This window comes from Tachyglossus aculeatus, chromosome X1 (genome assembly GCF_015852505.1).
Source record: "Tachyglossus aculeatus isolate mTacAcu1 chromosome X1, mTacAcu1.pri, whole genome shotgun sequence".
Classification (NCBI taxonomy): domain Eukaryota; kingdom Metazoa; phylum Chordata; class Mammalia; order Monotremata; family Tachyglossidae; genus Tachyglossus; species Tachyglossus aculeatus.
Window position 1 is genome coordinate 52838002 of NC_052101.1, and position 15847 is coordinate 52853848.

General features: G+C 51.4%; 1 protein-coding gene across 3 annotated transcripts in view; it reads right to left on the minus strand.

The window, feature by feature from the left end:
- Window positions 1-15847, minus strand: part of KLHL3 (kelch like family member 3) — an 89680-nt gene that overhangs the window by 33996 nt on the left and 39837 nt on the right. For all 3 annotated transcript variants that reach the window (XR_005457350.1, XM_038772751.1, XM_038772752.1), the window contains exon 5: window positions 11406-11568. Coding sequence is in view for 2 of the 3 variants with exons in the window: in XM_038772751.1 (XP_038628679.1) it covers window positions 11406-11568 (163 nt within the window). In the remaining variant the exon portion in view is untranslated. The remainder of the gene's footprint in view (window positions 1-11405; window positions 11569-15847) is intronic.

Here is a 15847-nt window from a genome sequence, read left to right on the forward strand (position 1 = left end):
GCCCTCCCAACTAGCTCCCAAGCATCCCCAGGTTCCCCCCCACCCTTAATCTGGAACACAACCTAGCCTTCTCCTCCCAAAGTTATCCAGACCAGTCTTCCGCCTCTGGCTCACCATAGGCACCAAGAGTGTCTCAGGCACTGACCAGGCCCCCAGAAGGGAGAGTGCAAAACCTCATTCCCAAGTGTGAGGGCAGTTCTGCCCCAGGGCAGAGCCATCGGTGCCATGCCCTGCCTCCCAGGGGAAACCTCCAGCTTCCCCAGCCCAGGGACCTCCATGGAGTCCAGCGGGTGTGGGCCCAGCCAGCCTCGCTCCAATCCGCGTCTGTGCCTCCAGGAAGAATGCCCACTGCCGACAAAGACACCAAGGGCAGCCATTCACAAGTGGGGACTCGGTTCCCACGGTCACACAGGAGGGAACTAAACACTCATCCTCACCTGCTCTAATTCTGTTCTCTCTTCTGCACAGCAACACCATGTTTCCTCCCTCTTCAGCTCCCAAGCCCAGTGCCCCCACCTCACCCCAGGAGAAGCAGCGTGGAAAGAGCATAGGAGTTGGGAGACCTGGGTTTTTATACCAGCGCTACCACTTGCCTGCTGTGTGACCTTGGACAAGTCACTTGACTTCTCTGTGCCTCAATATCCTCATGTGTAAAATGGGAATTCAATCCCTGCTGTCCCTCTCCCTTAGACTGTGAGCCCCCTGTTGGGCAGGGACTGTGTTGGATCTGATTGTATTATATCTATACCAGTGCTTGGCACAGAGTAATTGCTTAACAGATACCATGATTATTATCATTATCTTGCCAACAACTTGGTTGACAAAATCGAACAAGTTCCATGATGTGTTGGCACATTTTTTGCTCCACAAAACATTATTTAGGCAAAATCCTTCAAGATGATATGACATTCCTGTGCTTTGGAGTCAATCAATCAACAGTACTTGTATGTACTGTTTGTATGTATTTATTACTCTATTTATTTATTTTACTTGTACATATTTATTCTATTTATTTTGTTAATATGTTTTGTTTTGTTCTCTGTCTCCCCCGCTAGACTGTGAGCCCACTGTTGGGTAGGGACTGTCTCTATATGTTGCCAACTTGTACTTCCCAAGTGCTTAGTACAGTGCTGTGCACACAGTAAGCACTCAATAAATACGATTGAATGAATGAATGAATAGTACTTATTGAGCACTTATTGTGTGCAGAGCACGGATAATGATTGATCCTCTCCAAGTTTGGATTAATAGGTCGCCTGATCTTCTGAGCAAGGGGTGGCACCAGGGAAGAGGGAGGTGGGACTTTTTCTATGAAATGCAGGACAAAGGAACCTGGGGCAACTGCACATGCATTTTCCTCCTCTGTCCCGGCTCATTTTCCTGGGACTGGATGAGGGGAAAAAGTAAAATGCATTTTACCGGCCTCCAGAACAGTGGTTACAGAGTGGAAAGCAGGAAAACCCATTTTCCTCCATTGCCTTGGCTCACTTTCCCAGGTTCCAGAGTGGGAGAAGCAGGAAAACATGTTTTCTTCCACTTGTCGTGGCTCTCTGTTCCAGGATGATCACCACAGCAGTTGGAGAAATGCTGCTGCTGCTGCCACTGCCACACTTGGGACTGAGGGATGGAAGAGAGCTGAGCTCCCCCAGTGGGGCACAGAGAACTCGGGAGGTTTGTGCTTTCATTCTGCCTGAGGTCTGTTTCCCCGTGGGGCAGGTAGAGGAGGTGGAATGAGAAACCTTGTGGTTATTTTCTTTTTATTTTAAAAAAGCCAAAAAAAATAATCCTTAAGGCCAGTAGTGCTCCCAGGCAGGGATGACTCCATATTGGGGAGTGTTGAGGCCACAGCCTGGCCTAGTGGGGCCACACATGGGGGCAGGCAGTAGGTTGGAGCCAGATTTCATCGAATGACTTGTGGGTGACACGAAGAGGAGGTGCTATCTTGAACCATAGTTCAACCCCTTTGCCTCAGGATTGGTAGAACTGACAGGCTGCCCAGACAAAGTTGAAAGCCAACCAAATGCCTCTTATGCACATCATACCATCATTGAGGACTCTCTCCTCCTTCTTAGCCATCTCTCAAGAGACGACCTCCCACCTGCTTTCAAAATCTATCCCTTCCTCCAGTGCCTCCAGCCTCATGCCTTTGCACCTTATGAAAACACTTGAGCCTACTCTTCTTCCTTCCTCAATTGCTTACCCTCCAATGACATCTTCCCATCTGCCTTCAAACATTCCTACATCTGCCCTCACCTTAAAAAAACAACAACAAACAAACTTTGGAATTCCACCACCCCCTCTCCCTGCTCCCATTCTTGTCCCAACACTTTGACCAAGTTGCATAAACTCCACTTTCCCTCTTTCAATTCCCTTCCTGATGCTCTAAAATCCCACTTCCACATTCTTCACCTCCTGAGGCCGCACTCTCCAAGGTCACCAATGAACTTCTTGCCAAATCCACTGGCCTCTATTCTATCCTCATCCTCTTCAACCTCTGTGCTGCCTTGTTTTTTTCTGACAAGGTTTTCTCCTGTTTTCCTCTTACCTTTTTGGTTACTCTTTCTCAAGCTGTTTTGCCGGTTCTCCCTCTGCCTCCCACCCCTTAGCTGCAGGAGTCCCTCAAGGCTCAGTTCTCAATCCCCTTCTATTCTCCATCTATTCACTGCCTTGGGACGCTCCTCTGCTCCAATAGCTTCAACTACCAGCTCCCTGCAGGTAACTCCTAGTGGAAAGAGCTGAGAGTCAGGAAACCTGGGCTGTCATTCTGGCCATGACACTTGCCTGCTGTGTGACCTAAGACAAGTCACTTAGTTTATCTGTGCCTCAGTTTACTCACCAGCAAAATGGGGATTCCATGACTGTTCCCCCTCCTACTTAGACTGTGGATCTCCATGTGGGACAGGGACTGTGTCCAACCTATATATCTTGCATCTACAATAGCGCTTAGAACAGTGCTTGACACATAGCAAGCACTTAAAAAATACCACTACTATGATTATAATTATTCTCTGCAATTTTGCATCTCCTCCTGCCTTCAGGACATCTCTAGCGGCACCTTAAGCTCAATATGTCCAAACCGAACTCCTCGTCTTCCCTCCCAAATCCTTTCCTTCAACTAACTTTCCCATCACAGCTGAGGAAAACACCATTCTGCAACCTTGGCAGCACCCTTGTGTCCTCCTCTCTTTCAACCCCCATATTCAGTCTGTTGCCAGATCCTGTTGGCAAGGCCCTGTCCTCATGCAGTGGTGAGAACAGACAGACCCAAGTCTCCCAGATAGTAGCCCCGGCCTTGCTGCCACCGCCAGACTCTTCAGTGATGGACCCATGTGGCATCCCAAGGCTGTTCAACAGGTGGCGCTCTTGAGCTAGGCCCACCAGCATGCGTGTAACCGCATTTACAGCAAAAGGAAATTTGGATTTCAACCAATCAGATTTCCCGTCATCTGGGCATTGATGATAGCTGCTGTCCTGAGGGAGCAGAAGAAGCACTCTTATTTTGTACCTGGCTTTTACCTTCATTTTGTAGAGTGACCACAGTACAAGCTGAGGGAGAGGGTGGCAGTGGAGCAAGAATCTAAGACACCCCAGACTTGGGTGGGTGGATTCATCATGTAGTGGTCTGTGAGCCAGGTCTGGGTGGGCAGGAGTGGGTGCAGAGGTACAAAGACAGGCCTGATCTAGGGAACAGCAGGTCCAGAGGGTGTGTTCTCAATCAGACAACCAATATTATTTAATAATGACAAAGGTGTCCCATCACTGTAGACAACACCTCTATCCTCCATATCTCACAAGCCTGTAACCTTGGCATTATACTCGATTCATCTCATTCACTCAACCTTCTGTCACCCAATCCTGTCGGTTCAACCTTTACAAAATCACTCAAAATCCACCCTTTCCTCTCTATCCAAACTGCTACTATGCTGACCCAACCACTTTGCGTATCCCACCTTAACTACTGCATCAGCCCCCTCACTGACTCTCCTGTCTCCTGTCTCTCCCTGCTCCAGACCTTACTTCACTCTGCTGCCCAGATTAGTCCATGTCTCTCCACTCCTCAAGAACCTTCAGTGGTTGTCCATCCACCTCTGCATCAAACAGAAACTCCTTTCCATTGGCTTTAAACCATTCGATCGGCTCTCCACCTTGCTGATTTCCCACTACAACCCTGCCGGTACACTTCAGTCCTCCAATGCCAACTTACTCACTATCTCAATCTAATTTTTCTCACCGCCAACCCCTTGCCTGGAACGTCCTTTCCCTTCATATATGACAGACCACCACTCTCACCACCTTCAAAGCCTTATTAAGGTCATATCTCCTCCAGGAGGCCTTCTCTGATTAAACCCTCTTTTCCATGGTTCCTGCTCCCTTCTGCATCATCTATGCATTTGGATCTGTACCCTTTGGACACTGGATATACACCCCACCCTCAGCCCCACAGTTCTTATGTCCACATGTGTAACTGATTTTAATGTCTGTCTCCCTCTCTAGACTATAAGTTCACTGTGGACAGGGAACATGTCTACCAGCTCTGTTGTACTGTACTCTCCCAAGAGCCTAGTACAGTGCTTTGCATACAGAAGTGCTCAATAAATACCATGGATTGATTGATAAAGGCAGCCTTTGCCAAGTGCTGTGTTAAGCACTGTGCTAAGTGCAGAGTTCGTACCTTGCAGAATATCAGAGGCCGTCCCTGGTTGGCTTGTGGGTCTGAAGTGGCCCCAGGGCCCCCCACCAGCCTCTTCCTGGGGCCAGCCAGATGCACTGGAATCCTGCAGAGCTCAGGTGCTCTGTCCTGGGGGTGGCAGAGATGGAGCCTGCGCTCCAGGGCTGTGCTTCAGGGTTTGGGCTCTAGGTGGGTGTCCTCATGTGGAAACAAGGAGCCCAAAGAATGTTAATTATCCCCAGATTAATGGGGCCTAGGGCTGGCCAAACAACAAAACTGCCATATATGAGGAGTTAAAGATTAAACAGCCAGAGAAATCGCAGACCAAGCTGGCACCTGGCCAGTTCCACACTGGGGGGTATCTCTCTGGGCTGGGTGGTGCAGAGAGAAGAGTCTCCCTGACACACAGGGTCTGGGAGAGCTGGCGGCCAGTGAGGTCCCTTATGGGCGGGCAGCAGTCTCCTGGGACAGGAAAGCAGGCCCACAGAAAATAGCCACTTGCTTCAGGGAACCCAAGGCTCCTGTCCAAAGTTGGAAACAAAGCCCACAGATCGAAGAAGTTAGCACCTCGGCCCATCTCCTTCCTGTCAACTCTGGCCAGAGCAAACTGGGCCAGAGCAAACTGGGTAGGCAGGAGAGGCTCTGGGGAGGGGCAGGGGAGCAAGCCAAAGCCTGTAGAGCTCTGTGAGGCCTTGCTTGAGGATCCAGGCTCCCTCCTCAAAAAAAGAAAATCCAATAGTTGCCCATTTCTTTCCACATCCAGGAGAAATCCCTGACTGCTGGGTTTAAGGCACTCAATTGGCTCTCTTCCTACTCCCGCCACACTGCAGCTCACACTCTTCATCCCTCTCAAGCCAACCTTGGAGGAGGGGAGGAGAGTGGAAGTTGGAGTGGCTGGCCAGCTTGCCGGGTCAGCTCTGCTTCTCACTCGCCCCAAGGCCGTGTTGACCCTCTGGTTCCTGCTCTGGCCCGAGTCACTGTGGAGATTTTAACCCCCTGAGCCACAGTGTGCATTTACACTGTAAGAGAAACAGTGTGGCCTAGCGAATAGAGCACAGGCCTGGGAGGCAGAAGGTCCTGGATTCTAATCCCGGCTCTGCCACTTGTCTGCAGGGTGGCCTTGAGCAAGTCACTTAACTTCTCTGGGCTTCATTTACCTCATCTGTAAAATGGGATGAAGACTGTGAGCTCCCATGTGGGACAGGGACTGTGTCCAACCTGATTAGCTTGTGTGCTCACTCTGGGCAGAGAATGTGTCTGTTTATTGTTGTATTGTACTCTCCTAAGCGCTTAGCACAGTGCTCTGCACACAGTAAGTGCTCAATAAATATGATGGAATGAATGAATTAATATACCTCAGTGCTTAGAATAGTGCTTGACACATTCTAAATGCTTAACAAATACTATTATTATTATTATTAACTGTACCAATCAATCAATCAATCATATTTATTGAGCGCTTACTGTGTGCCGAGCACTGTACTAAGTGCTTGGGAAATACAAGTTGGCAACATATAGAGACAGTCCCTACCCAACAGTGGGCTCACAGTCTAGAAGGGGGAGACAGAGAACAAAACAAAACATATTAACAAAATAAAATAGAATAGATATGTACAAGTAAAATACAGTAATAAATATGTACAAACATATATACATATATACAGGTGCTGTGGGGAAGGGAAGGAGGTAAGACGGGGTGGATGGAGAGGGGGACGAGGGGGAGAGGAAGGAGGGGGCTCAGTCTGGGAAGGCCTCCTGGAGGAGGTGAGCTCTCAGTAGGGCCTTGAAGGGAGGAAGAGAGCTAGCTTGGCGGATGTGGGGAGGGAGGGCATTCCAGGCCAGGGGGATGACGTGGGCCGGGGGGTCGACGGCGGGACAGGCGAGAACGAGGCACGGTGAGGAGATTAGCGGCAGAGGAGCGGAGGGTGCAGGCTGGGCTGTAGAAGGAGAGAAGGGAGGTGAGGTAGGAGGGGGCAAGGTGATGGAGAGCCTTGAAGCCGAGGGTGAGGAGTTTCTGCCTGATGTGCAGATTGATTGGTAGCCACTGGAGATTTTTGAGGAGGGGAGTAACATGCTCAGAGCATTTCTGGACAAAGACAATCTGGGCAGCGGCATGAAGTATGGATTGAAGTGGGGAGGTGCCAGGCTTGAGCAATTGACATTTGGCCCCTCCCACCAGGGATCAGAAGTGAGCCAGGCTTCTGGAGTTCCAGAAGTCTCTCTGGAGCTCCCTCTCTGAGGCCAGGGGCCAGGAGCATTTGGGAACTCAGATAGCAAAGGTGAAAGTACTTCTGGTACTCTGGGAGGAGCCTGCTTCTGGGCAGTGTGGAAGCAGGGGCTCGGAGGAAGTCGGTCTGGCTCTTCACAGACATCGGTTGATCCTGTCAGCTTAGAGCAAGCAGAGGCTGAGCTGCCTGTCCATCCTGAAGGCTTTCAAAGGCCCTGGCAGATGCAGCTGCCCTTGATCCCTAAATGGAGCCTCCCTGCCCCAATCTTGACCTCAGCCTCAGCCTTTGCGGCCTGGCAGGTCAGCCTCAGACCCCGTCCAGGGGTCATTCCAGCCCGGCCCCCTCCTTGCTCTGGGATCGCTCTGGCCCAGAAGTGTCCATCAACTCTCGGAGAGGACCATATTGGCCTTTGGTGATGGTGCTCAGCACGAACCTCCCCAGCTGAGGAACCCGAGCACCCAATCAGTGGGGTAGCTGGGGCTCTCGAAGTGTAGGCCCAGGCTTTCCCAGTGGGCAGGTGGACATCAGGAAGCCTGGGCACAGAGTAACTAGTCAACTGTGGGCTAGTCATTCCCTTTCCCTTCAGAACAGAACTCCTTGAGGGCAAGGGCCATGCCACCCTGTGTCCTTGGTCCCTAAGCATCCAGTCCAGGGCTCTGCTCAGAGGAGGTGCTCAGTACAGAGCAGTGGGGATGCTGCAGTGCATGATAGGAGGCCAGAGTACAGAGTACAGGAGTAGGTGTATGAGGAGAGGGGACAAGAGAGGCTGCAGGTTCTGTTCTTCCTGCATATGCTCACCACTCCCCAGGCACCTCCTCGCCACCTTCACCCTTGAATCCTGTCCAAACGAGTTGGCATCATCCCATGGAGTTGAGAGGGGGTTTGTGGCCCTCACTCACTGGCTCTGATTTTCCCTTCTGACAGGCAGCCCTGGTCTGGAAGAGGCAAATTTCCAGATCCTTCCTGATGAGCCATCGGCAGGGTGGATGGTGAGATCGGGTAGAGTGGAATACTGCACTCTGCATACTTCACGCCGCTGCCCGGATTGCCTTTGTCCAGAAACACTCTGGGCATGTTATTCCCCTCCTCAAAAATCTCCAGTGGCTCCCAATCAACCTACACATCAGGCAAAAACTCCTCACCCTCGGCTTCAAGGCTCTCCATCACCTCGCCCCCTCCTACCTCACCTCCCTTCTCTCCTTCTACAGCCCAGCCCGCACCCTCCGCTCCTCTGCCGCTAATCTCCTCACCGTACCTCATTCTCGCCTGTCCCGCCGTCGACCCTGGCCCACGTCATCCCCCTGGCCTGGAATGCCCTCCCTCCACACATCCGCCAAGCTAGCTCTCTTCCTCCCTTCAAGGCCCTACTGAGAGCTCACCTCCTCCAGGAGGCCTTCCCAGACTGAGACCTCTCCTTCCTCTCCCCCTCCTCCCCCTCCCCCCGCCTTACCTCCTTCCCCTCCCCATCCCCCCCGCCTTACCTCCTTCCCCTCCCCACAGCACCTGTATATATGTTTGTACGTATTTATTACTCTATTTATTTATTTATTTTATTTGTATATATTTATTATATTTATTTTATTTTGTTAATATGTTTTGTTTTGTTCTCTGTCTCCCCCTTCTAGACTGTGAGCCCACTGTTGGGTAGGGACCGTCTCTATATGTTGCCAACTTGTACTTCCCAAGCGCTTAGTACAGTGCTCTGCACACAGTAAGTGCTCAATAAATACGATTGAATGAATGAATAGAACGTGAAGCAGGCAACTGGAGGGACTACGGATTAGAAAGCAGAGTGGGCAGAGAGGTGGCAGTGGTGGGGACAGCAGGCTACTTTCAGTTTTGTCCTCTGCAAAGGTTTTCCTGGCTAAGGAAAGATGGCAAGGAGTCAGGGGCTGGGGGGACATCCCAGCCACTCTGCTTGAGCAATGAGGGGTCACCTGGGGGATTCTTTCATGAGGACAGATTTGTGGGAGTGAAGCAGGATAGGGGAGCGGACAGAGGGGGACGGGGGTGGGAACAGCAGAGGCAGAGTCCGAGGGCTTGGGGGAGGTAAGGAGGAACGATCGGGAAATCCAAAGGTATGAGCTGGGGCCAGGGGTGTGAGGGGGCAGGTGAGGATGAAGGGAGATACTTAAGGAGCAGGGCTGGGGGAATAGCTCTCACCACCACAGCCCCTTCCAGACCCCCCAATCCAATGCCAAGGTCCCTGGGTAGCAAAGGGCACCAGGATCCCCCGGAGCAGAACAAAGCACAGGACCTGCTGGGCCAAAGCCAAATGAGGCACCAGGACCCTCAGGGCAGTATGAGGTACTAGGCCACCTCCTACCCCAGGTCAAAATGAAGTGTCAGGATCCCCTAGGGCAGAACAAAATGCTGGGCAGGTGCTAGGTGCACATGATAGGGGCAGGGGCCAGGACCCCCCAGCCAGAATGAGGTGCTGGGACCTCCGGGGCAATCAATCAATGGTATTTATTGAGTGCTGGGTGTGTGCAGAGCACTGTACAAAGCATTTGGGAAAGTATAATACAACAGAGTTGGTAGACACATTCGGTGCTCACAAGGAGCTTACAGTCTAGAGGGGGAGACAGACAATAAAGTCAGTTACAGATGTAGACATACTTCTGGTGGGGCTGAGGGTTGGGTGAATATCAAGTGCCCAAAGGGTACAGATCTAAGTTCCTAAATGGCACAGAAGGGAGAGGGAGCTGGAGAAAAGAAGGCTTAATCAGAGAAGGTCTCATGGAGGAGATAATAATAATAATAATAATAACTATGGTATTTGTTAAGCACTTCCTATGTGCCAGGCACTATACTAAGTGCTGAGGTGGATACAAGCAAATTGAGTTGTATACAGTTGCTGTCCCATGTGAGGCTCACAGTCTCAATCCCCATTTTACAGATGACGTAACTGAGTCCCAGAGAAGTGAAGTGACTTATCCAAGGTCACACAGCAGACAAGGGGCAGAGCTGGGATTAGAACCCTTTTGCTCTTCCCCCCATCCCAGCCCCACAGCAATCAAGGCAGAATAAGATAAGTGCTTGAACCAACATGGTAGAAGTTAGGACAGAGATGTGATTTCAGTAAGGCTTTGAAGGAGAGGAGAGTGACTATCTGTCATATGTAAAGAGGGAAGGAAGAAGTTCCAGGGCAGAGGGAGGACATAGGCAAGGGATCAGCAGGCAGATAGACAAGATCAAGGCACAGTGAGTAGGTTGGTATTAGAAGAGTAAAGTGTGCATACTGGGCTGTAGAAGGAAATCAGTGAGATAAGATAGGAGGGGGCAAGGTGATTGAGTGCTTTAAAGCCAATGGTAATGAGTTTCTGTTTGATGCAGAAATGGATGGGCAACCATGGAAGGATCTTGAGGAGTGGGGAGATGCAGACTGAATTTTTTTTTTTGAAAAAATGATCTGGGTAACAGAGTGAAGTATGGACTGGAGTGTGGAGAGACAGGAGTCAGGGAGATCAGCAAGAAGGCAGATGTAGTAGTCAAGATGGGATATAAGTGCTTGTATCAATCAATCAATCCTATTTATTGAGTACTTACAATGTTCAGAGCACTGTACTAAGAGCTTGGGAGAGTACAATATAACTGAGTTGGATCAGCATGGTAACAGTTGGGATGGAGAAGAAAGGGTGGATTTTAGCAATGTTGTAAAGATAGAACCTACAGGATTTGGTGACAGATTGAATATGTGCATTGACGAGAGAGATGAGTCGAGGATAATGCCAAGGTTATGGACTTGTGAGACAGGATAATGGTGTGGTCTACAGCGATGGGAAAGTCAGGGAGAAAGGGTTTAGGTGGGAAGGTGAGGAGTTCTGTTTTAAACATAAGTTTGAGGTGTCGGCAGGACATCCAAGTAGAGATGTCCTGAAGGCAGGAGGAAATACGAGACTGCAGAGGAGAAAGACCAGGGCTGGAGATGTAGATTTGGGAATCAACCCCATGAAGATGGTAGTTGAAGCCATGGGAGTGAATGAGTTCTCTAAGGGAGTGGGTGTAGATGGAGATTAGAAGGGGACCCAGAACTGCACCTTGAAGGACTCCCAGGGTTAGGGGGTGGGAGACAGAGGAGGAACCCATGGAAGAGAATGAGAATGAGGGGCCAGAAGACAGGAAGAGAATGAGGAGAGGCAGCCAAGTTTGGATTATGTGTCCAGGAAAAAGGGGTTATCCATAATGTCGAAAGTAGCTGAGATGTTAAGGAAGGCTAGAATGAACTACAGGCCATTGGGGAAGCAACAAGATATCTGGACCCCCTGGGCCAGAATGAGAGCCAAGACACCCAAAGGCAGAATGAGACAGAATGAGACACTTGGTGGGGTCGGGGGGAGGAGTGTGGCCCCATGCCGCAGGGAGATACTATGAGAGCAGCAAATTATTTGCTAGAACTGGGGTTGGAGGCACGGGGAGACAGGCTGCTGGTCAGCTGACCCTCCCATCGGCGACCCAAGCCCCCAGCCTGGAACCCCCACCATCACCCACTGGAGCACACTGCTTACCTGCGTAGGCATCGGCCTGCTGGAGTAGCTCGGTGCAGGTGTGCACGTCGGCAAATGCCCGGATGCCCAGGCAGTTGGTGGGATGCAGCTGAGCCTGTAGGAAATCACAGCAGTTCTGCCGGACATCCATCAGCTGAAGTAAGCTGGCGGCTGGCAGCAGGACCTGTGGACACAGGAGGGTGATCTATCAGAGGGCCGAGGGACTGGGGCTCCTCTGGGGCTTGCCCCATGCTCCAGGCCTGTCCCTAGAGCCAGGATGCGACAGCAGCCACCCACCACTTCCCAGATGGAGGGGGGTGAGACAGAAGGCGGGGAGGAGGGAGGACGCAGAGAGATGAGATAGACAGAGGCGCAGAGGGAAAGAGGCCAAGACAGAGATATTATCCAGCAAGACCCAATCCCAGCAGCTCCCACACAAACCCTGCCCTGAGAGAGGAGGAATGGGGGAAGGGCTGGCAGGCGATTCCAGTCATCAGGGCAGAATGACCTCCGCAGAGAGAGGAGGGGACGTCATCTCCACCATCCTACAGAGAGCTCTTCATCCCCCTGCTGATGCTCTTCTGGACATTGGCAAAACCAGAGGCCCCTGACTCTCCTCAGAGTGATCCCAGACTGGCCACTCTGCCAGGCGTGGCAGGAGAAGCGGTTCTCCTGGGCCCCCACTCTCAGGTCCGCCCAGTGCATTGGGTTTTGTCCAGAAAGAGGTATGAGACCTGGGATTCTTGACACTGATTTTCCAACTTCCCTTCCTCTCCCCATTCCCCCCGACCACCCGGCATACCCTAACACCCACCCAAAGCATAGCCCCACCCTGTAGCCTTTGCCCCTACTTCCAACAATAATCACTGCCTTCCAGCACTGGGAACAACTCTGCTTCCCAGTCCCTGGCACTGGGGTCAACTGACTTTCCATCCACGCAAAAAGGTTTGGTGATGGAGCACCATGCTAATGATGCATTGGTGCCCACTGCTGGGGGCAATTCCCAAGAGATGGTGGGAGATGGGCAGAGATAAAGGAGATGGGCAGAGATGGGGAGAAGAGCAGAGGTGGGCAGAGGCAGGGGAGATGGGAAGAGATGGGAAGAGATGGGGAGAAGGGCAAAGATGGGGGAGAAGGACAAAAATGAGGAGTAGGGCAGAGATGGGGGAGATGGCCAGAGATAGGGGAGATGGGCAAAGATGGGGAAGAAGGACAAAGGTGGGGAGAAGGGCAGAAGTGGGGAGAAGGGCAGAGGTGGGGAAGGAGGGCAGAGGTGGGGAGAAGGGAGAGACAGGGAGATGGGAAAGATGGGGAGAAGGGCAGAGGCAGGGAGACAGGCAAAAGCTGGGAAGAGATGGGATGGAGATGGGGAAGAAATGGGCCAGACAGGAGGGGGATGGGGCAGAGAGAGCACCTAGCTGCAGAGAGACCTGAAAAGTCACACTCTGCTGCCCCATAACCCTGTTTGATGATAATAACAATAATTGTGGTATTTGTTAAGCACTTACTATGTGCCAAGCACATAGTGCTGGGGTAGATACAAGATAATCAGGTCAGACACAGTCCCTGTCCCACATAAGGCTCATAATGTAAGTAAGGTATTGAATCCTCACTTTACAGATGAGGAAACTGAAGACCAGAAAAGTAAAGTGCCTTTCCCAAAGTCACACAGCAGGCGAGTGGCAGAGCCAGGTTTGTAACAAAGGTCCTCTGACTCCCAGGTAACCAATGACCTTCTTCTCGCCAACTCTGGCAGCCTCTTCTCTATCCTAATCCTTCTAGACCTCTCAGCTGCTTTCGAAACTGTAGACAACCCCCTTCTCCAACCTGGGCTTCACTGAGACTGTCCTCTCGGTTCTCATCTTGTCTCTCTGGCCACTCCTTCTCAGATTCTTTTGCTGGATCCTCCTCTTCCTTCCTCCCTCTGACAGTGGGGCTCCCTCAAGGCTCAGTTCTAGGTCCCTTCTATTCTCCATCTACACCCACTCCCTCAGAGAACTATCCACTCCCATGGCTTCAACTACCATCTCTATGCCGATAATTCTCAAATTTACACCTCCAGCCCTGATCTCTCTCCTTCCCTGAAATCTTACATCTCCTCCTGCCTTCAGGGCATCTCTATCTGGATGATCCACTGACACCTCAAACTAAACATGTCCAAAACTGAACTCTTTATCTTCCCACGCAAACCCTGACTTTCTCATCATTGTAGACAATAGCACCAACCTCCCTATCTCACAAGCCTGTAACCTTGACGTTGTCCTCAGCTCATCTCTCTCATTCCACCCACATATTCAATCTGTCACCAAATCCTGTCAGTTCTACCTTCACAATTCTGCTAAAATTTGCCCTTTCTTCTCCATCCAAACTGCTCCCACACTGATCCAAGCACTCATCCTATTCCACCTTGACTACTGCATCTGCCTTCTTGCTGAACTCCTGGCCTCCTACCGCCCTCCGCATTTGTCCATACTCTGCTGCACAGATCATTTTTCAACAAAAACGTTCAGTCCATGTCTCCCCACTACTCAAGAACCACCAATGGCTGCCCATCCACTTCTGCATCAAACAGAAACTCCACACCATCAACTTTAAAGCAGTTGATCAGCTTGCCCCATCCTACGTCACTTCACTAATCTACTACAGCCCAGCCCGCACACTCCCCTCCTCTAGCCCCAGCTTACTCACTGTGCCCTGATCTCGTCTATCTCACTGCCAAACCCTGTCCTATGTCTTCCCCCTAGCCTGGAGCCCCCTCCCTCTCCATAAAAGCCAGACTACCATTCTCTCCACCTCCAAAGCATTATTAAGGTCAAATCTCTTCCAAGAGGCCTTCCCTAATTAAGCCCTCTTTTCCCCAGCTCACTCTCCCTTCTGCATTGTCTATGCACTTGGATCTGTGACCCTTGGACTTTTGACATTCGCCCCACCCCCAACCCCACAGCACTTATGAATGTATTTTTAATTTATATATTATAAATTACTTATTTAATTACATTAATGTCTGTCTCCCTTTCTAGACTGTAAGGTCATTTATGGGCAGGGGACATGTCCACTAATTCTGCTGTATCATACTCTCTCAAGTACAGTGCTCTGCACATAATAAGTGCTTAATAAATACCATCGATTGATCGGTTGATTGACTGATCCCAGGCCCGGCCTCTTTCTACTAGTGTCTTTTTTTTCTCCTCCTTCCCTTCCTCTCCCTTACCACTTCTTCTCCTTCTCCCCCTCTCCCCCTCCTTCCATCTCTCCTCCTCCTTCCCTTCCTTCCTCTTACCGCTCCCCCTTCTCCTCCCCCTACCTCTCTCCCTCCTCCCCTTCCCTACCTCTCCCCTTCCTTCCTTCCCGCTACCTCTCCCCTCCCCACCCCCACAACCTCCCCACCCCCACAACCTGGAGAGAGACCAGCCCCAGATCAGCCATCTCCCTCACCTGACCCAACCACTGGGGGAAACTCTTCCTGCCCTCTGACCTCCCTTCCTCATCTTCCTTCCCTCTCCTCTCCTCTGCCCCCCTCCCCTCCCTCTTCCATCTCAGGCTTCCAGCAGGTCAGCTGTGAATTAGCAGTGTGTCCTTGGGTATTTTCTGAGCTACTAATTCATTCCAGCAGAAAACAAGTCCTAAGTGTGCACACGCATGTGTACATACACACACACACACACACACACACACACCCCACCCCCACTCCATCCTGGGCTGCCTGCAAGCCCAACCAATGGCAGGATAATGCCCTGTTCCCACCAGGCAGCCATAAAATGGGAAACTCAATTAACCTGGGGTCGGCTGGGCCTGGGTGCCCACAGATTCCAGGAACAGATTAGCCACTCCCGCTGGGTAAGTTGAGTTAACCATTCTTGCTGCTCTCTTTCTTTTTTCCCCCAAACACGAAATGAAGCCTGGCTTTCTGCAGGCTAGACAGAGAACAGAAAGGTGCCTGCCTCCATTCCTTGGGCTGTCCAGGGGAGAAGCCAACCTTGTCCAGAGGGACATGGCCCTCGGCCTCTCAGAGACCGAGGGGGTGGGGAGGGGAGAGGTAGCGGGAAGGAAGGAAGGGGAGAGGTAGGGAAGGGGAGGAGGGAGAGAGGTAGGGGGAGGAGAAGGGGGAGCAGTAAGAGGAAGGAAGGGAAGGAGGGGGAGAGATGGAAGGAGGGGGAGAGGGGGAGAAGGAGAAGAAGTGGTAAGGGAGAGGAAGGAAAGGAGGAGGATCAGGTGACACTATGCAGCGCAGGAAGGAAAACTCGCACTGTGGTGGAGGAGGAGCAAGGGTGGGCAGTGCTGCCCATTTATCTGAATGGAGCAGTGCAAGCCAGGGGTCCACAATGCCACCAGGCTTCCCTCTGGACACAATGTATCCAAGCTTCTGCCATTCAGACTAGGGGGCAGAGTACAGGACCAGGAGTCAGGAGACCAACACTCTTGTCCCTTCTTGGCCACTAGCGTTCTGGGTAACCTTGAACAAG